Source organism: Phyllostomus discolor, chromosome 8 (genome assembly GCF_004126475.2).
Source record: "Phyllostomus discolor isolate MPI-MPIP mPhyDis1 chromosome 8, mPhyDis1.pri.v3, whole genome shotgun sequence".
Taxonomy (NCBI): Eukaryota; Metazoa; Chordata; class Mammalia; order Chiroptera; family Phyllostomidae; genus Phyllostomus; species Phyllostomus discolor.
In genome coordinates, this window is record NC_040910.2 from 25,140,927 (window position 1) to 25,161,499 (window position 20,573).

Genomic DNA, 20,573 nt, shown 5'->3' on the forward strand with positions numbered 1-20,573 from the left:
AAGTTTTTTCCCTATGGCCTGAGAAATGGGAGACATTCTGCCAGAAGACTAAATTGAAGGCACCTTGGTTCACTTTAGTGAAATCTGTAAATACCCAGTATCTAGAAAAGTGCTAGATCATAGAAGTGCACAACATAAATGAAATTAGCTCATTAAACTACATCTGGAAGCATTATACTTATTTTCATCTTAGTGGTACATGTGACACTGTCTTGACCCTAAATCAATTTCTGAGTCTTATTTGAAATGGTCCAACTTATATAAATTAAAAAAAAAAAACCCTCACATATTCTGATATGCTATTGCTTGCTTTCAAGTGCACTGGACTGTATTTATTTCATTATTTCCTGTCTTCTATAAAATTGGTCACTTTTTGTCCTAAATCTACTTCTAATATTATATTCCATGCTTAGATGATTTTCCCACAATGAAAATTGTTATGACTTTAATTGCCTAGGAAATAAAGCCTTTACTAAGATTCTTTAACCTTGATGCAATGTTTTGATCACCTCTATAAATTTTCCTGTTATGTAGCCGTGGCATTGTAAAAACTAACTGGGCAATAAGTATAATTTCAAACATAGGCAGCAATTTTACTGTGCTGGCCTTGTGTTTGGCCAAAATGCAAACATAGGAAAGAGTGCAATTACATCTCTCAGTTCCACTGAATGTTTTGTTTCACTCTAAACCGGGTAAATTCTCACTCATGTCAAGGTCCTTCTTTAAAGTGCTGTCGCCTCTGTGGCAGTGTGCCCAACTCACTTCCATTAGGTTGTTGCCCTTTCCAACCTCTGCTTGTTGACATTCTTAGTGGATATTCACAAAATCATTCACCTCTCCAGTTTGTAACTTGATCCTTCCATTGCTGCACTTCCTTTATTCTTTGAATAAACTATTTTTAAAGGAGAATGATATCATACATTCGAGGGCTCAGGGAGCTTCCTAATTTTTTTTTTTGGCACAAATGTAAGTGTAATAATGCCCTGAAAAAATACACTAATATGCATACCTAAGAGGTGTTAAAACACACATTCTCAGCAGCCTGCATCATTTGAGAACATTCTGAGATTATCAGTGAACTCGAGATGAGTCATATTAAAACATCAATGAGCAAACACTCTATACTTCTCACCCTGGCTGACATAGCTCAGTGGATTGAGTGCAGGCTGTGAACCAAAGTGTCGCAGGTTCGATTCCCAGTCAGGGCACATGCCTGGGTTGTAGGCCACGGCCCCCAGCAACTGCACATTGATGTTTCTCTCTCTCTTTCTCCCTCCCCTTCCTCTCTAAAAAATAAATAAAATCTTTAAAAAAAAATAAAAACTCTATACTTCTCAATAGAAGCTAAAGAATTACAGTTGAGGAAATATTTCAAGGGCTTTAAAGGTACGTATGAAAAAAAGATGTATGTCTGGTCAGCCCTGTTGCTTAGGAAGCATCAGATGTTTGCCAGCACTTTCTACAACATTCCTAAAACTTTGGAAAAGTTCTGCTACTAACTTGACACAGATTGACATGTCACTGTTATCGATTATATCTGATGAACACTTATTTCTTGAAACCCTGAAGTAAAGACAACAAGTCCTTTGCTACTTAAAGGTAATCTAAAACATAAAAGGGGAGTAAGAGGCACCAGATTTGTCATTTTCCTGTTTTTAGCACATAATACAAAAAGTGATGACGAAGAGGTTATTGTTCAAAATTATCAGATTCTTTACATTTCTCAAAACAGGCTTGAGAAAATTAAGTTTTTTGAATGGTAGAAATTTAGAACATTGCATTAACTAGAGCTTAGACTGTTGTTTTGATAGGGGTATTCCTGGGTGATGTGTTTTAAATTAAAAAGCTGATAGAGGTGGGCATATAAATACACACAGTTCATTTTTTAAAAGGTACGGCTGAAACTACTGGTTTTAATCACTAAATTTTGAAAATCTGGCCATCAAAACAAGTAGAGGATTAGCTCTACCCAAGGGCATTATTACACTTCAATAATAAAAAGCACGCACAAGTAGAGGATTAACTCGACTTGTTTTGATGGCCACATTTTCAAAGTTTAGTCACTAAGGCAGCTAGCACAAATACCTGCAAAAGATTTTCACATTTAGCCAGTGTCCACGTTAGTATTAGGAGTCAACTCCTAACTCCTTCTCAGGCTCTTGCACATTTTGTCATGTTCGGTGCCTGGGTTCCCGTATGTTCCACTCTGACTTCTGAGGCTTCCCAGTGACGATGGAGAGTACTTCCATTTATTTCTTATGGGTAAGAAATGAGTCCTTGAATTCTTTTTCTTTAAAGATTTTTATTTAGTCATTTTCAGAGAGAGAGGAAGAGAAGGAGAAAGAGGAAGAGAAACCTCAGTGTGGTTGCCTCTCACATGCCCGTATTTGAGTGCATGTGCCCTGACTGGGAAATGAATTGGCAACGCTTTAGTTTGCACTACGCACTCAATCTGCTGAGCCACACTAGCCAGGGAGAGTCCTTGACTTCAAAATGTGCTTAATTAGGTTGTTGCTTAACTGATTTTTTTACCTTTAAACAAATAGGTGCCCTTCTGCTAGAATGAAATATTAATCAGACTTACCACACATGAGAATTCATAGATATAACAATATTTTATGTACTTATTAGAAATCCTAAATCATTACCTAAATTACACTCTTAGTGGTCATGATCTTGAATGTCAGTTTAAGGTCTCTGAGGTCCTGTTTCTCAGTAAATACACTAGGGATCAAACTATTATGTCCCACATAGATTTTATTGGGAAACATTGAGAAGAGACAAATATTATGTAAATATACAGTGATACCATCTTCATGTTTCACTGAATCTCAGGAAACACTGTGAATTCTGAATATGGTTTGGTTTGTGTTAACATTAATGACACTAATTTCTTTTCTTTACATCAACAGAAAGCTACCTAAAAGAATGGGCTATTGGGCAGTTTGGGGACTAAATAGGTCTTCTCAGCCTCCCAAGGATTTGCCCCTGCACTGAGACCCAAGGGCTTTATTATACTTAGATAATAAAAAGCATGCATGATTCATTAAGAATATAGACAAGGCTTTCTGTTATATTTATTTATTTTCCAGCTTATACAAACTGGGTGTAGAAGCATAAACATAGTACATTTCTACCATCTTCAACAAAAATATAACCAATATGTACAATTATTGTATTAAAAATACAAAAGGGATACAGACTCCACCAATGTCTTTCTAAAAGACATACAGGTACAAGTAGTATCAAAAGTATGAGGAAATCACCAGTTAATTGTACATTCTGCACTTGACATCACAGAGCGAACTGAGATTAGCAGTCCTAGGTTCTACAATTACTTAATGCTTAGAGAACATTTGTGCAACTTGTGGTAGAGCTAGATTTCTGTATTTCTATATGCACATGAGGTCCATAGCCTATATAATAAAACTGGCAAATAATGCATATTACATGTAAAATTACAAATGCTTAATTGACAATGTAATATATAAGTAGACAAATGTCATGATACAGAAGAGAATTATTAAATAAAGCACTGACATTGTTTGATACAGTGAAAAAACACTGCAATTCGACTTTTTAAAATTTGAAGCTATTTACGTTTATCTACTGATCAATATGATCAGCTGAATTTAATGGAAAAAAAATCCAAGACCAGCAGTTCCTCACATTTGAGTACTACTCGGATTGGCAGCCTTCACTTTTCCGGAGTCTGTGCAAAAACAACACAAAAATAGAGTGGAGGGGTCATTTCAGTCATTATAGGGTTAATAGCAGCTGTGAGCAGGTGGTTGCTACACTTAGGCCTTCTCTATCCATAGCATCCAAAAAGCCACTTCCAGGTTAGTCTCAGGTGACTAGCCCACCTGGCAGAGGCTGGCACATCTAATCGGGTGTATGATCTTCTGATCTTCAATCACGTTCAAGGCTTGTTTATTCCCTAAAGCCAATTTGGTCAGGGGAGGCTGTCTTGAAAGAGCAGTATTCACAGCTGGCACTAGCTCCAGCATCCCAAGCTGCTTTCACTGCAATGCTATCCAGTTATAAACGCTTCTCTTTAAAAACAAACAGAAGAAATCCCTAAAACTAAATGAACAAAAATCAAAGACCATAACTTAAAAAAGGGGGCGGGGGTTGCCATCCATCTCAATGGAGCAGGACACACCCTCAAATGACACTGTCCTGCACTCCATAAGGCTCAGACACAGGACACAAGGGTCCTAGTTCCCTCCCCTGGCCATGTGCAAACAGTTTTACAGAAGATCCCCACCCACTGGGGAAGGGGTGGATGGGGTGTCTTGGTATCTAAGTGATTGGCTAACAGTTTATACTTCTCCAGGATAGGGCACTTCACGGGTGAGGCCTGAAGACATGGGAAGACGGGGTTACAAGCCATGTCTTCCCTTCTTCTTGGTGTGACTACACCCTGTCCGGCGTATTTGGTTTTTCAGAAACCCAGGCTGGCAACCCTACTTAAAGGTTCAAAATAATACTGTAATTATTAAATGGATATAACATTTACTCTTTAAACACAATCTTTAAATTCATTAAAAAAAAAAAGGAGGACATTGTAAACAAGTGGACAAGCACTGTACTCAAAGGATTTCATTGTTTTTCTTGGTCTTCCTTGGTGGGTTAAAGGCCCCGAGCGAGAAGTTCAATGGCTAGCTTTTCTCATTATCCCAATGAGACCAAGTGCTAGGACTGGATTGAAATCTAAAAGGAAGATTTTAAAAAACCCTTCCAGGCATTGAGAAGTGCAGCCAGGGTGAATCATCTTGTTGTGATGATCTTGGAATTTGGAATGATACTGTGTGATGTGGCAGGCAGCAACAGTGGGAACTTGAAGATTGCTGCACTGTGCATTTCAAGCAACAAAGTCTGAAAAGTGCCAGGGCAATTTCTTCACAGTATTTCACATGCAAAGGGGAAAGGAAGACGGGGAGAAGAGCCCCATGCTGCTTTTAAGGCAGGGAAGGAGGCAAACCGGTCCACCATCCTCAGAATGTGAGTTCCAAGGCTCCAACGCTAGGGACGTCTTCTTGTGCTCTCCTTGTCGGTGGCTCACACTGGGTCCAGGAGAGCCTGTGCCTCAAACAGCAGATACTTGTTCATCCTCTGCAAACATAACCAGCACAGAGAGAAAAAAAGGTTGATAAGCCAGTCATGCTTGTGCTGAGGGAGAATACATTCACTGATGTGCTTGATAAAAATCCCCTAACTGTTCTTTTTAGTATTGTTTATAAAAAACATTTTTTTATAAAGAGGTAAAACATGTTGTTACCTCTTGCATGCCTCCCACCGGGGACCCAGCCCCAACCCAGGCACGCGCTCTCACTGGGAATCGAACTAACAACCCTTTGCTTCCCAGGCCAGCACCCAATCCACTCACTCACACCAGCCAGAGCTCTTTTTAGTATTCTTAAAGCCCTTGCCTTTTTCTCTAGGTGATGATTATTAATAATAAAAACTTTGAAATAAAAATAAAGCATACATGATGCATGTATTTAAATATATACACAATATAAAACATATATTGTCTACTGCCCTGGCTGGCATAGCTCAGTGGATTAAATGAGGGCTTCGAACCAAAGTGTCGCAGGTTTGATTCCCAGTCAGGCCACATACCTGGGTTGCAGGCCACGGCCCCCAGCAACTGCACATTGATGTTTCTCTCTCTCTCTCTCTCCCCCTCTCTCTCTGCCCCCCCTCCCTCTCTAAAAGTAAATGAATAGAATCTTAAAAAAAAAAAAACACACCTTAATAAAGTCACCATTAGTTTAAAAAAAACACACATATTGTCTACTTATAGATTGGAAAGTTAATGAATTCCATTAACTATGATTTCACTGACAAGTTATAAAACGAGTTATGATTTCACTGACAAGTTATAAAAAGTCACCTGACAAGCAGGTGACTTTTTAAATAATGTACACTCATGTACACATAAACAAAAGTCTAGAAGGATAAATAACAAAATGGTAATAGCTGTTATCTGTCAGTGGCAGGATTATAAGCAATTTTCATTTATTGTATTTTTCGTTTTTCTACAGTGATTATTTTGCATACCAACACATGTTAAAATAAATTTAAAAAAAGAAAGGGGTGGGGGGCACGATCTCCTTCTTCCTCCTCATTACAGATGAAGGCAGAGTTGCAGAAGGCAGGCAAAGAAGGCATAGAGAAGTACATTTCTCAGCCTTTCCCTTGGAACTCATTAAAAGTCCAAACCCAACCTTTTCAAAGAACTTTGAGAATGAGGAGATAAATCCAGCCTTTCACACACTTTATTACAAGTGACCACTTCTGCAATCTTTGGTATTTCTTGAGCCCTTTAGAAAGCAAACCAACCAACAAGCAAGCAAACAAGCAAAAGCAGGCAAAAGCTCTAACCCTGAATTTGGAACTCTATAAAACAGGTAGGAAGTGGCTGAAGACACGGTGAGCACAGTGTTAAGAAAACAGAAACGCCTTGGCAAGCTTACAGGCAGCACCAGCGAACACATCTAACTTTACGGTTTTAAGGATTATGTACCGTCCTCCTCGGTGGAAAACCCTTGAGACTGATAGGGGCCGAGGCGCGGGTCGCACTCATTGGGCTTGTGCCACTGCGGCTTGTTCACCGGCCGTCCCCCTGCGGCATGCGTGTGCGGCGGCGGCGGCGGCTGCTGCTGCTGCTGCTGCGGCGGGGAAGGCCCGGCGGCGTCCGAGGGCCGGGCAATCATCCGAGATCTCTGCAGCGCCACGTTGTAGTCCGGAGGTTTCCTGGTCGGATGGGAATGCCCTTCCGGGAAGTCAGTGATGGGGATGCCGATGTAGCCGGGAGGGGTGGGCGGGGGCTCTCGGTACCTGCCCTCCTTTCGAGCTATAGTGGAGACAAGGCACCAGCCATTAAAAAGTGTTGTGGAAGAATATTTCATGTCAACAGTGTTCATAAAAACCTATAAAATAATTATTAAGACAGTATAGCAAATGGGATTTTGTGTGGTATGGGATAGAAGTGGGGGGGGGGGTATGGTAGGCGAGGTGGTGGAGTTAACTGAACCAAATATTCACAGTGGCCAAACCACTGGTGAGAGAAGTTACTGAGCAGTCTCCATACCCTTAACGCTAAAAGAACTACTTAAAAACTTGTCTTAACTCTAAAATAGCAGTAATAAGGTTAACGGCCAACCCTCAGGTTTATTGGAAAGATTAAGCAAAAAGAGAGAACATAAGTACTAGTACTGTGCCTGCAACACAGTGGTAGTGCCCGGTAAAACTCCCTCCCTCCCGCCCTGCCCCGGGGACAGGGTAGGCCACCCTGCTGTGCTGGGCATTTTTCCTTATCGAGCAGACAGTCAAGGCCATGTGATCTCAGGTCTTGGGCCCCACTTTGGAAAACAGCGTATGAAAATAAATTTGGACAATACTACCAAAAAAATGATGCAAATTTAAAAGCTCCACAACTATGCGTAAGGTATGCATTTCTCTTAAAATTCTTTTATTCATGGTCATGACCTAGAATATGAAATCTGTCAAGGCAAGTAACATCAAAGTTTCATTTCCTTGAACTTTCTAGATTCAACTGTTAAGAACTGAAAATCCCTTTTCTTTCCTTTTCTTTTCTTTCCTTTGCATTAAAAAGTACTTTAAATAAAAGTGTTTTTAAAATTTGCAACCTAAAAATGGGCATTAACAGCTATCTCCTTATTCATCTGCAAAGGACATTAAATTTGGCACCATCCCATGACTATGTACATGGTAAAATAACTACAGTTTCTCTGCTAATACACATGATTTCTGTACTGGCTGCACTCCAGAACTTCTCCCTCTACATTCTACGATGTTTCTACGCCCCAGTTCTACAGACGTTGCCTGTGCTATAGAAAATTCATCCCCGTGGGAGTGAGGGAACAGGAGACACTCGACAACATAAACAGCAGGAGCAGAGCAATAGCATCTTTCATGCGCTTATCAGTTAACATCCAGGAGCTGTTCTAAGTGCCTCACAGAGGATTCCTTTAATCCTCACACCAACTGCATTAGGAGAAATGGCTAAATTCATTTTACAGATGAGGAAACAGACATAGCTCAGTGCGCCGCTCGATGCCACAAAGCTAGAAAAGTAGCAAAACAGTGATTCCAACCCCAATCTGCCTGACTCCTAAGCTCTTAACTCATTATGTTAGCTCTTAGCACCCTGTCCCCTGTTCCGTAGCGTACGGAGAGAATTTGTTTAGCACAGAAGCAATCTGCCTGCAGATCAAAAATCAATAGAAAGTTTTTAAATATGAAAGTATAGATCTCTAAGTACAATTCAAGAAAACAAAACAGAATAAAATATTTAAAAGTTTCAAATAAACAAAAACTCTTCCTCTGCAGAGACTGGCCATCCTTCCTGACAATTTTCTGGAAGATCCGTATGAGACCAGAAAACAACTGTAACGACTGCTTACTGATTCTGTGAGCTAAGAAGTACTGAATGTACACTATGCTAGAAAATATATGTCCCTGACCATGGGACCTGGGCTCTTAACCACTATTCATTCCAGGCCCCATACAGGAGTGGGCAAAATGAGGAACAGAGCTACAAAATATAATTTAACTTTTGAAATAAGTTAGATTTCAGCCAGGATCCAAACAGGATAAGCCCTCCGCTAAGCTTACCGATAAGTCCCTTTGCAGTAGTTGATGTCACAGCTATGTGGGCAGGCATGGGAACAGGCTTGGTTTCTTCTGTGGTCACAGATGGCATGCTGCTTTCAGCTTCAATGGAAACATCTTTGCCACCCCTTCGCTTTATTGTGCCTGTGTCACCTTCTGAGTCTTCTCCCCAGTAGCCAGTGGAAGACGCCCAGCTTGCCCGGGATTGGGCTTGTTCAAGACTCTCCCTACTTTGATTTTGCCTGTTATACTTTGTGCTATGGTCAGAAAACATGAATTGGTCCATATGGCTGCTTGAGGCCCAGACACTTGCAGGATCCCCTGAATAATCGAAGTGAGTGTGCCCGAATGGAAGTGTTTCCCAGCTCCTCTGGTGCTGGATGGTCTGTATATTATCATGGGAACCACTTGAGCACGAGGTCCAGCTCCCACGGCCACTGTCCGCAGCATCGAGCGAAGCGCGATCCCCTTGGTCCTGGGAAAGCTCCTCTGTGCTTGGAGAAGAAATTACGGTCGCTGTAGCATATAAACCCCGACTCTCAGACATTGGTCCGTAGGACCTAAGTGGTTCAAAGAAAAAGGGAAAGCAAGATTGTTAACTAATACACTTATGATACAACAAAAATATTTTTTCCTAGAAAGGTGGCTCTCTTTCATCCCAGGGAGAGGATGAAAGCACGACTGGATTGCATTCCAGTGGCCAGTTCTGCGATGTCCGATTTTCCCACCTTGCCATCACCATAAAATTAATACAGTGAGAAAAGAAAAATTACTGGCTGATAAATAAGCATTTTCTTTACAAGGTTCAATATAATCTGATTATTTTAAGAGACAGCTCACACAAAAGAGCTGAGATACACTCTGAAGTCACCCTCTGCCTATAGCACAGAGCAACTGCATTCCAATAACAATAAACCTAACTCTAAAAGCCCAACAAAAATAGCATGGTACTTAATAATCCAGATGTTGTGGCCCTGACTGGTGTGGCTCAGTGCTCCTGCAAACCGAAAGATCACCGGTTCAATTCCCGGTCAGGGCACATGCCTGAGTTGCAGGCCAGGTCCCCAAATCGTGGGCCTGTGAGAGGCAATCAATTGATATTTCCCTCCTTCTCTTCCTCCCTCCCTTCCCCGCTCTCTAAAAATAAATAAATAAAATCTTAAAAAAATAATCCAGGTAATGTGAAAATTCGTCACTGGGATGGGAGAAAAGTTCTTAGGCATTATGTAAAATAAATGTAAATACACATCTAGGAAAAAAAGGACACATTGTGAAAAGATGGAGAAAAGGATGTAAAATAACACTCAAGAAAAGGCATCTACCCTAAGCTGTACTGATCCGGCTCGATCACGGTCCTCCTCTCCATCCTGCCCACGCCGAGGTTTGTCTCCACGATGCTGACAGAATGCCTCTGGCGCCTCTCGTCATGCAGCGAGACCGGAACTGAGTCAAAGGAGGAATTGCTGACGATACTGGATCGTGAAGAAATTTCACTGTGACCAGAATCTGAAAAATTATCCACAGTACCACTGGGAGCCAAAGTATAGCCTGCATGGGAAATACAACCATATTAATTAGACGCTGTAGGTTTGTAACATAAAACGGATGTCTCCCCAAGTAGAAGCAAAAATCAAGTGCAGGCCAAAGATATCATCACTGAAGTGAGGAAAAATGCATTTTACTTGTGGAGAGCGGGTGACTGAGATAAAGTAAAGTTAGACTCGACTGAAGCTTAACTTGCTTAATGAAAGTTTAAAGAGGAAAAAAGGAAACACTGCTACAGGAGATAGAAAATAATGCAAAAATCATGGCACAACGAGACCATTCTCAGCTCCCTTAAGTACAAATTAGACTATTATTAGTCTACTTTAAAGAAACTATGAAGAATAACTATGATCAGATCTTTAAGTACAGTTTTGCAAACTGCAAAGTCAGTAATCTTGTTTCCAGTTTTTAGAACTTTATGGCACAGAATAATTAAACTGGAAATATGTGTTATATTTATAATTTTAAATGGACATAAAAGCATTGAGAAATAAAACATGGGAAAAAAAACCTTTGGATTTCTATCATTTGGTTTTTCTTTTCTTTTTTTTTTAAGATTTTATTTATTTACTTTTAGAGACAGGGGAAGGGAGGGAGAAAGAAAGGGAGAGAAATATCAATGTGCAAGAGATACACGAATCAGTTGCCCCTCCCACATCTCCAACTGGGTTTCTGGCCCACAACCCAGGCATGTGCCCTGACTGGGAATCAAACCACCGACCTTTTGGTTTGCCGGCTGGCACTCATTCCACTGAGCCACACCAGCTAAGGCTATCATTTGGTTTTTAAACATTAATAGTATACTGGACAAACTGCATAAAAGCCAATTGTTTTGAAGGCTGTACTACACAAAACCTCCATTCTCTCCCTAGACCATCACTTTAAAATATCTGAACAGGTGTCTATTTTTTGACCTGAAGAGCCATTAACTCCCCTTTGTTGTTAAATATAAGGTTGGAAGTCACAGAAGAAGAGGCTTATCTTGATATTTTTAAATGAAAAAAAAAAAAATCTAATTTTTTTTTCTCACTACACATTTTTTTTACCAACATGACTAAGGATGTCGTATGATTTAAAATACTGATTTTGCATGATTATATGTATTCAATGTAATTTGTCAATGCCATTTACTAATAAAAAAGTTAAATCTAAAGCACCTAAATATTACTAAATTTATTTTCTAAACAGTACTTCCACGTCCTTTTAGTAACTTGTTAATTCCTGATTTATTTTTTAAAGGTTGCACAGGTCTTGATAAGATTTAATGTGTTCTCTGAGAAATGTCTTTTTATAGACCACACTAGGAGTTCTGACAGACAAGATTTAAAGCCTTCCTTGAACAGTCTGCTCAAAAACCATCTCTGGATAATAGTCACTCATATGGAGCACTTGACATTTAGAGGAATTCTCTCATTTTCCTTAATGAATGAGGTAATTCCTCTTTCCCACCCCGTTTTTTGGTTCTATAAACCCCACCTATCCCATAGGTCCGTGGTGCATTGTTATTCTTGTTACTGTTCTCACTTCCAAGAGAAGAGGAGGAACTGGTTAAGTCCAACTGCCCGGAGCCAAAAGATCTCAGCTGATTGCCACTGCCACCTAACAATAGGATGAGAAAAGAATTTAGTTGTATCTGTTTAAAAAGAACAGTAGAGACTGATACCCACACAAAATGCACAGATGTCTGAAAAGTAAAGCATAAGAGGTATTTGTTGCCTCAGTGAAATCTCGCAATTTCTTTATCTTGTGGCTTCTCTCTAGGGAAGACTGTCTCAGCCATTACTAGTTTATACCCATTCAATCAAAGGGTGGAAGGAAGTCATCTGGAGGGTTACGTGGGGGATCTATTATTCTAATGTAAGAAAGCATCAAAATAAGGAGGAGAGTTTGACTGCCTAAAATGCAATCTTTTCAGAAATAAAAAGAAGTAGCAACAAAGAAGGTAATCAAGACCCGTGTTAATACAATGAAAAAAATAAATCAGGAAGGTATTAGTTTTTCTTGTTTTTAAAGCTCTCTACTCTGTAGTTAATGTTATATAATCATATTTAGTTAGAACAACTTTTGGTATAAAAGAATTATTTCTACACTTACAATTAATAAAAAATTTAAATGTATTTTTTTGAAGGCCCTATGTAGTTATAAGTTTAACACTACTTCCCGTAAGATTAAAAATACCCTAATTTTTCCTAATTTATAAACTGAGAAGACAAAAGAGCCATGGGTTGTTATATATTAGATCTTTTAAATGACGTTATAATATAGAAAGTGATCTAATATATAACTCTGGAATTTTTTATAGCTGAAATGTATAGATGGCTATAAAAGGAAACAGTAAGTACTTGAACCCACCTTTCCTCGGAGAACTTTGTGGAGAAGTGGGAGGAGAAGAAAGCTGCGAAGACGCGTTTGATATCGTATCTTCTGCTTGTTTCTTGTGCCGCTCCAGACTGCCTTCTTCAGACAAAGAAAGAATTTTCTTCAAAGCTTGTGGAGAGTTTATGCCTGTAAGAGAAAGAAAATACTTTTAAAGGTATTCTTTTGTCAGTCTTCCCTAACTCTAAAAATGAGACACTGCTGACCAGGAAGAATGAGCCAAAGGATTTACTCTAAGACTCTTGCCCGACCCACAGACAGGCTGTAATTGGGCAGGAACTATCTTGGTTACCAATGTCCTATTTTATTTAAGTAAACTCTTTGCTACCAGCTCTTTTTAAAAATTTTTTTATTAACACTGTTCCCTTATACATATACCAGTATATTTCATGAAAAATAATTTTGGCTATTTGGAGGCATTTTTGAGCTTGTTGAGCTCTACCATGAGTAGAGCTCACCCTCCTAAATTAAAAAGATTTATGGACAAGAAGTTATCATTGACATTAAATGATGACAGACATGTCCAAGGAATATTACGGGGATCTGACGCCTTTATGACGTTAATCCTGTGATAGATAAATGTGTGGAGATGGCAGCCAGTGGGCAGCAGACAGATTCTGGAATGGCAGTAATGCAAGGAAATGGCACCATCGTGTTAGATAGAAGCCTTGGAACAAGTGCCAGGAGTGGCTGTGTTCACCAGAGAAAGCACCGGCTTCCGTGTGTCCCCTCCCCATGACACTTGTTTTACTACAATACAAAAATCAGGTCATGCACAATTTTTTTCACGTGGAACTTTTGTTAAATAAACTTCTGTACTGGTCAAAAAAATTTTTTTTTGTTGCACTGCTTACATAAAGGGACTAAACTAGATCTATTACTTTTAATAGGAAAAAAAAATGAAGCACAATATGGCTCCTAAACATTCAGGAATTCATTACATCCTTTGCTCCAAGTTATAGAATTAGGGATTCAACGAATAAGAATTCACCTCCAGACAAATCATTTCACTTAAAAATATTCTGACTAAATTCCAGTAATTTATCGATCATACAACAAAACTAGTTTAAATAATGTATATGAGCCCTGGCTGGCGTAGCTCAGTGGATTGAGCTCGGGCTGCGAACCAAAGCATCGCAGGTTCGATTCCCAGTCAGGGCACATGCCTGGCTTGCAAGCAACTGCCTCCAGCAACTGCACATTGATGTTTCTCTCTCTCTTTCTTCCTCCCTTCCCTCTCTAAAAATAAATAAATAAAATCTTAAAAAAAAAAAGAACTAGGTTTCTGAAACTTTAAAAAAAATAATGTATATGGATAAAACAACTTCTGTACTCCATTTAAATTACATTAAATAAAAGCATAATTTCTCTATTCCATGTCCCCATGCCCCACAATGATGGATGAGCACAATTAAATGAGAAATTATAAAATCTGTCCTTTTCACTGACAAAAGTTTAACTTCCTAAACATTAATGCTTTATTAAGAGGTAATAATCGGGGGAGACTCAAGAATACTAGACAAAGGAATTTCCTGATCTGAAAAAAAAAAAATGACAGTGTACAGCACCCAAAGAGCACATGAACTTAATCACCTACCGAAGGGCGGGAGGTCCTTCACGGGCACTTTCTTTCGTGAAGGGTAGAGTGACACGGCAGGGACCTGCAGCCCTTGGCCGGCCTTGTGAGCGGGCTGCGGCTGCTGGGGCTGCGACTGAGCCTGTGCTTTCTGCTGAGACCCCGCCCTCGGAGCCACCGGGGAGGTCTCGGTTTTGACAGGCTTTTTGTCACCAGGATTCTTAGGCACTGATCATTGTTTGGTTTGAAAACAGAACAAGACATTTAAGATGTTAGTAGCCACACACAAGATAAAGCTAGAACTACACGAGCACTTTCTGCAGGGAGAATACTAAAATGTGTATCTTTTCTTCCTCATGCCTGCCTACACACGGGACAGAAATGGGGCGGCGGGAGAGCCCTGCCTACAGAAAATATTCAAGGCATGATAGGCAAAGGTATTTACCTTATGAAGCTCACTATCTCAAGATGATTATACTATTCAAGCCCACATTAAAAATAAAAATAGAAAAACATGGATAATTCAATACATCATATGTGTATATAAAAAACACACCTATATCATAAGATCTGCAACAGGAAAATTGTAAGGAATTGTTTTTCTAAAATGGGTATCTAAAAGTCCTTACATACATGAGCTTAGTTTTTAATGAATGGTATCAATTATAATCTTTTTATTGTCAAATTCTCTCTTCTGCGGGGTAGAATTATGTTAGCTAATAGCAGCCAATACTGCTTGAGGAATATACTAAGTGTAACTCCATGGCAGATAGAAAGCAAACCAATTTAATAGGGCGATTAAATGCTGTATGTATTATACACTAATATTGAACACAACTCAACGACATGTGTATACTTTTTGCAATTTACACATGGAGAAACTAAGAATTAGGGAGTTGAAGCATCTTGCCTAAGGTGACCTTGCTAGGAGGAGGAATAAACAGGAAGTGAACGCAGACCGGCCTGACCTCGGAGGACAAGCTGTTCATCATGACACAGAGCTTCTCCGGTGCCTTGTACAAACCCAGTAATTTGAATTTTCTCAAGTCACCTACATATTTTACAGAAGGTGTCCTCAAACCTGCCCATAAAAGACCCAGCCATGCCCTAAATGGGAAATGCCCCTGTCATACAGATGCAGGTGCAGATAAAGAGAAAACTACCCCCATTTCTAGCCTGGCCAGATTTTTAAAGGCCGGGACACCTCACACTAGGCTGATTCGTGGTTCACCATGCAGCAGGGTTAGCAGAATTACTGCTTTACTTGGTAGCTGAATGTAACGCTGGGTGCTGGCTGGGCTGAGGGGATAAAGGGCAGCCAGTACCCCTAGTTCTGCCCTGCTCTGACCTTGTGGGCCCCTCACCCTTCGCAGGTTGCCCATCACTTTGGAAGGATCTGTGTGAGAAAACAAGGGTTGCAAATGGGAGACACATTCACTCATGGGTCCCCTGCCTGCATAGTGGCTGTGCTGGAATAAAACCAAAACAACAGTCACACTAAGTTTACGGTGTCGTTCTCCCCACACTACGGTGTTGTTCTCGGTGTTGGACATGAGGCCTGGCCTAGGACAGTGCTGAATGGTATTCGACAGTAGCAGTCAAGGTGTCTCAGGATACGACTTTCCCGGCTGCATTAAGCCCTCTTTTTGTCACCACCCCTACCACCACCACCGCCAGGAAACAAGCCCGCATTCCACCAGTCAGATGGCGCAGCCCCTTGAAGGAAACACTCACATGTGTTGGTTGCTGGCTCACACTGCAGGGATAACGTCTGAAGGCTCTCCTCATCCATTTCTAGCTCCAAATTGGACAGGTACTGCTTCACTTTTCGAGCCATTTGGGCATCTTCGTAAAGCTTTTTGGCATTGAGAAAGGAACTACGACGTACCCGCTTTTTGTGACCACCTGTCTGAGCAACGTCTAGCACAGTTGCGTTTGTACTACCCTGGCTGAGGGACCTGGAAGACGAAAAGGCAGATATGCAGCTCACTCTAGCGTGGGATCGCTTTATGTCTCTGAAACGTGCCAAGACTTAGATAAATAGTCTATGTTCAAAAGGTCACATGCTTCATTCTGGTAAGTAAACTATTACAAAGGAGTATAGAATAATACCAAGTAAAAATTTTTTAACTTAAAAAAGACTCCTGCATACATACATATGTATGTTTGGTGCCTGTACTGCTCCAACTAGGAAATTCTGCTTTTTCCATCTACAGAGCATTCAAGGCAGTCCTCTCAGAGAAGCTGGCAAATACTAATAATTACATACAAAAGCTCATGCAAAAATATAGGTATAATTAGGATTTACATTAAATTTACTCCTAAAGAGAATGCTTTACACAGATTAAAAAAATCAGCTAGATGTTTACAATTGTTTTCTTATTCGTTGGGTTAAATGTAGTGAGTTTCTAAAGTAATATGGTCAAACTGTTAATAAAACGGTCATGCAAATATAAACATATATGTATAGAAACTAGCACATGAATTGTTAAGAATTATTTTTCAAAAGAATTGGTTTATAGAATGAAAACAGTAGTTAGTTGAGCTGTAAAAAAATTTAGTTTTAACACCTAGGGGCAACTTTGATATTACCTATATTTACTTCTCAAATATCTGTGCAATGGCATTTAAATTGCACATCCTTCCTCCCCTCACCCCACTTTAAGCGTTTCCCATTTGAAAACACAGAAATTACATTAAAATAAACTCTTTCTGCAAGCTCAGAAGTATGTCTGACCTACAGTTCCCCGGAACCATCATCAATCATTTCACAGCTCGCATGGATCATGACCTCGAAAGCAAAAGCCCCAACAGATTAAACTTGAAATCAGTTTGCCAACTGAAATTCTGCTAGAGCAAGAGGGTTAAGAAAAAATGCAAAAATGCAAAGCATCAGAAAATACAGCAGGTAAGAAAACAATGCCATGAACAGAATAAGAACTGTGTGTGGGTATCCAAGGTCTCCACCACTTACCCCAAACTCCTCCATTTCTTCTTCCTGTAAGTGAGAGCCATGGAGATTGAAGCATGGGTGTAGAAAGAGAGACAGAAAGATCACAAGCTCAGAAAGAAAGGCCTAGACTTCTGAATAAGCAGTACAAGAAGCCCACAAACATTAAACTGCATAATCACCTCACACACACAACTGTACCAGAAATATTTATGTGGCTCACAAGACAAATGTATTTAAATCTTCTGTTTTAAAAGGAGGCTGACTCCTTTTCTCTCCTTCAATGGCCTCATCATTTTTCATTACACTGACAGCTAAATCATTGTGTGCATATTGAAACAATACTATTTGGGTTATTTACATATTTGAGTTCATACTAGCAAGTATGAGTTTTAGCTCTGCAAGTGATTGTTCTGAAAAATAAGGAGCAAATAGTTGTACCTCATTTTAAATGAAAAATGTTTGAAAGACAAACTGTTTATACTGGCAGTCAAAACTGCTCTTGATACAGGATAAGACACTTATTCCACATTAGAGCTCAATGGTGAGTCTCTCATGACCTAATAGAATTTCTGCCAAGCTACAAATATAAATATTCAAAATTTCCTCATTTATTAAGGAGCTCTCAACTCAATCTTCTCTAATCCCACACGTGCCACCGACGGTGACACACTCACCGCGTCCTGAACATGAGGGCAGGGTCCATGTTAACAGAAGCCATTCGGCCAACGTGACGAATTTCTTTTGCGATCATCCTCAGCTTCTCAAAATTGACCAGCCCATCAACTTTTGAGTCATTTCCTGTAATTACCAAAGAAGAAAAAAGAATTACGTGGCATTTATTCTTTTTTTTTGAATTGCATTTTTAAATTTTATTTTTCAATTACATTCGCCATTCAGTATCATTTTAGGTTAGTTTCAGGTGTACAACATAGCAGTTATAAATTTATGAAGTGATCCACCCAATAATTCTAGTGTCCATCTGACACCAAACATAGCTATTACATTTTACTGACTATATTCCCTGACCTGTACTGTACATCCCCATGACTATTTTGGAGGTACCAATCCTTTACTTTGTATTTACCTTCATGAAGAAATGTGAGATCCTTCTTGATAACTGGGAACAAAGGGATTATGGGAGGCTGTAGGTTTTGACTATTGAGGACATTGCGATATTTTGCCATGTTTCTGGAAGGATCAAATAGGTCTTGGAGATCTTGAAATAGCTTTTCATATTTATTGGGAAGTTTTTCCCAGGTGGTTCGCAATCTTGCTACTGGTGCCAGGTTTAGGCCACTGAGACAAAAAAGAAAAGGAAAAGTGATACGAAGTGAAACGACTCATCCTTATGGAAGGAAGGAGGCAAAACAGTGCATTGTGGATTTATCAACATACAGCACCTCTGTGTGAATGCTATTTATACATAACAACTTACAGAAAGACTCATAAGAAACTATTAATAATTCTAGGTAATAAGAATGGAAGATGGAAGGAGGGTCAGTATAAAGGTCACATGCTTCACTCCTCTTCCCTTTACATCCTCCTGCTGTTTATTATGAGTAAAACCACAAGAATGAAAGCATCATGAGTGTAGAACTGTTTCCTTGCTTTGTCTCCATACACAGCACAGTGCTTGGCACATAGCAGACTGGCCAAAGACCTTATAGTAATAAAATAGAACTAACGCCATAATAGTAAGGAGAATATGATCAAACTCCTAGGCAGTGAAGAAGACTAATTATCACCATCAACATCAATATGGCCCATTGTTTCAGCCTGTATTTTCTTCCAGCCTCAGTTTAAGCACGCAAAAGGAAAACAAAAAATTAACATTTACTGGGCATCTCCACTGTGTAGGCTGATGAAACTCCACATACTTTGCAGTAGTTTCTCCCCCTTATCCATGGTGTTGCTGTCCACAATCTGTTACCTGCGGTTAACTCCATTCCAAAGATATTCAATGGAAAATCTCAGAAACACACAATTTATAAGTTTTAAATTGCATATTGTTCTGAGCAGCATAATAAAGTTTCATGTCTTCCTGCTCTGTCCCTCTGGAATGTGACTCATCCCTTTGTCCAGTGTGCCATGCTGCACACGCTCACCACCCCTTAGTGACTCAGTAGCCACTTGGGTTATCAGATCAACTGTGGCAGTATCACAGTGCTTGTTACATACATAACCCTTATTTACTTCATAGTGACCTCAAATCCATTCACAAAACTTTTATTACAGTATGTTGTTATAATTGTTCTACTTTATTATTAGTTATTATTGTTAATCTCTTATTGTGTCTAATTTGTAAGTTGAACTTTATCATTGGCATGTATGAAGAGGAAAAAAACATAGTATATGTAGGGTTTGGTACTATCCATGGTTTTTGGCATCCACTGGGGGGCCTGAAACATATTCCAAGGTTAAGGGAGACTACTGCATATCATTTAATCTGCTCCAGAACTCTTTGGAAAATCGTTATTTTACAGAGAAATAAACTGATTTTCTGAGTTCAAATAATTTTCCCAAGATGACACAGCTCAAAAATAAAAAGTGGTGACTATAGATTTTTCCGGGCTCCAAATCGGCACTTAAGAGAGTTTAAATTAAAGATTAAGATTAGGACTCAGGGGAAAAGAATTGTTCAGGGTGACTCAATTAAAACTACTACACTTATACAAATTACGTGGTGCTCCTGGATTGATATATATTTTAACCTATAAACTGAACTGAATCTTACGGCAAATGTGCTCTCTTACCTGATGATTGCAAACATTGAGTTAAAATTCTTGCATTCCCTGCAGTGCAGAGCTATCTTGATGAAATGCTTAATGATCTTCATCCTCTTCAGCTGGTTTGTCTCTCTCAGAATTTCGGATGCTACCCAAAATGTTTCCTGGTTAATGACTTCTTCAAATTTCTTCAGGTTGGCACAGCTGGTTTTTGATTTCAGTTTAAATAAATCATCTATATATTCAGTAGGTTCAATGTTGCGGAAGAGTTCAAAATTTCGCATGGAAAGTTGTGTGGCAACTTCCACAGTGCTGAGCTGCAGCAGAGAAATCTGACTCTCCCTCAGCAACTCCTGAGCATCTTCATCTGAACAAAGGGTTTCTGTTTCCATGTTGTTTTTCAAGTAATATCTATGGAAAACACAGAATTCAAAGCCTAAGCAACAGTCTCATGATCTTCCTTGAAAGAAAACTTCTATTTCTTATAGAACGTTCGAGGGAACATGAAATCAAATGATGGAAGACTTCTGCCCACTATGAGAATGTAGCTGCCTCTGTCACCGGACCACAGAACCACCTGTGCAGAAGTCATTGCTAAAACTAACACAGCACATGGAATTCCATGTGCACCAGTTGTGATTGCTTTTGTTTTTCTGCCCGTCCCTGATTTTGAGATTATTTTACCTTTTTTCCCTAAAAATGACAGAAAATAGCTATATTAAAACTTTCACGCTAGACAAAGCAGTAGGCT

General features: G+C 39.5%; 1 protein-coding gene across 13 annotated transcripts in view; it reads right to left on the reverse strand.

Moving 5' to 3' along the window:
* Positions 1-3,046: 3,046 nt before the first annotated feature.
* Positions 3,047-20,573, reverse strand: part of RAPGEF2 (Rap guanine nucleotide exchange factor 2) — a 220,039-nt gene continuing 202,512 nt past the window's right edge. For 4 of the 13 annotated variants that reach the window (XM_036031948.1, XM_036031947.1, XM_036031955.1 and 1 more), the window contains 12 exons: positions 19,850-20,233; positions 18,181-18,392; positions 17,771-17,894; positions 17,118-17,141; positions 15,878-16,101; positions 14,165-14,371; positions 12,544-12,696; positions 11,668-11,790; positions 9,969-10,194; positions 8,650-9,206; positions 6,536-6,865; positions 3,047-5,118 (listed from right to left, as the gene is read on the reverse strand). In XM_036031948.1, coding sequence (XP_035887841.1) covers positions 5,093-5,118; positions 6,536-6,865; positions 8,650-9,206; positions 9,969-10,194; positions 11,668-11,790; positions 12,544-12,696; positions 14,165-14,371; positions 15,878-16,101; positions 17,118-17,141; positions 17,771-17,894; positions 18,181-18,392; positions 19,850-20,233 — 2,590 coding nt within the window. In that variant the 3' untranslated portion in view covers positions 3,047-5,092. The remainder of the gene's footprint in view (positions 5,119-6,535; positions 6,866-8,649; positions 9,207-9,968; positions 10,195-11,667; positions 11,791-12,543; positions 12,697-14,164; positions 14,372-15,877; positions 16,102-17,117; positions 17,142-17,770; positions 17,895-18,180; positions 18,393-19,849; positions 20,234-20,573) is intronic. The other 9 variants (XM_036031950.1, XM_028521542.2, XM_028521540.2 and 6 more) reach the window with 6 other exon arrangements.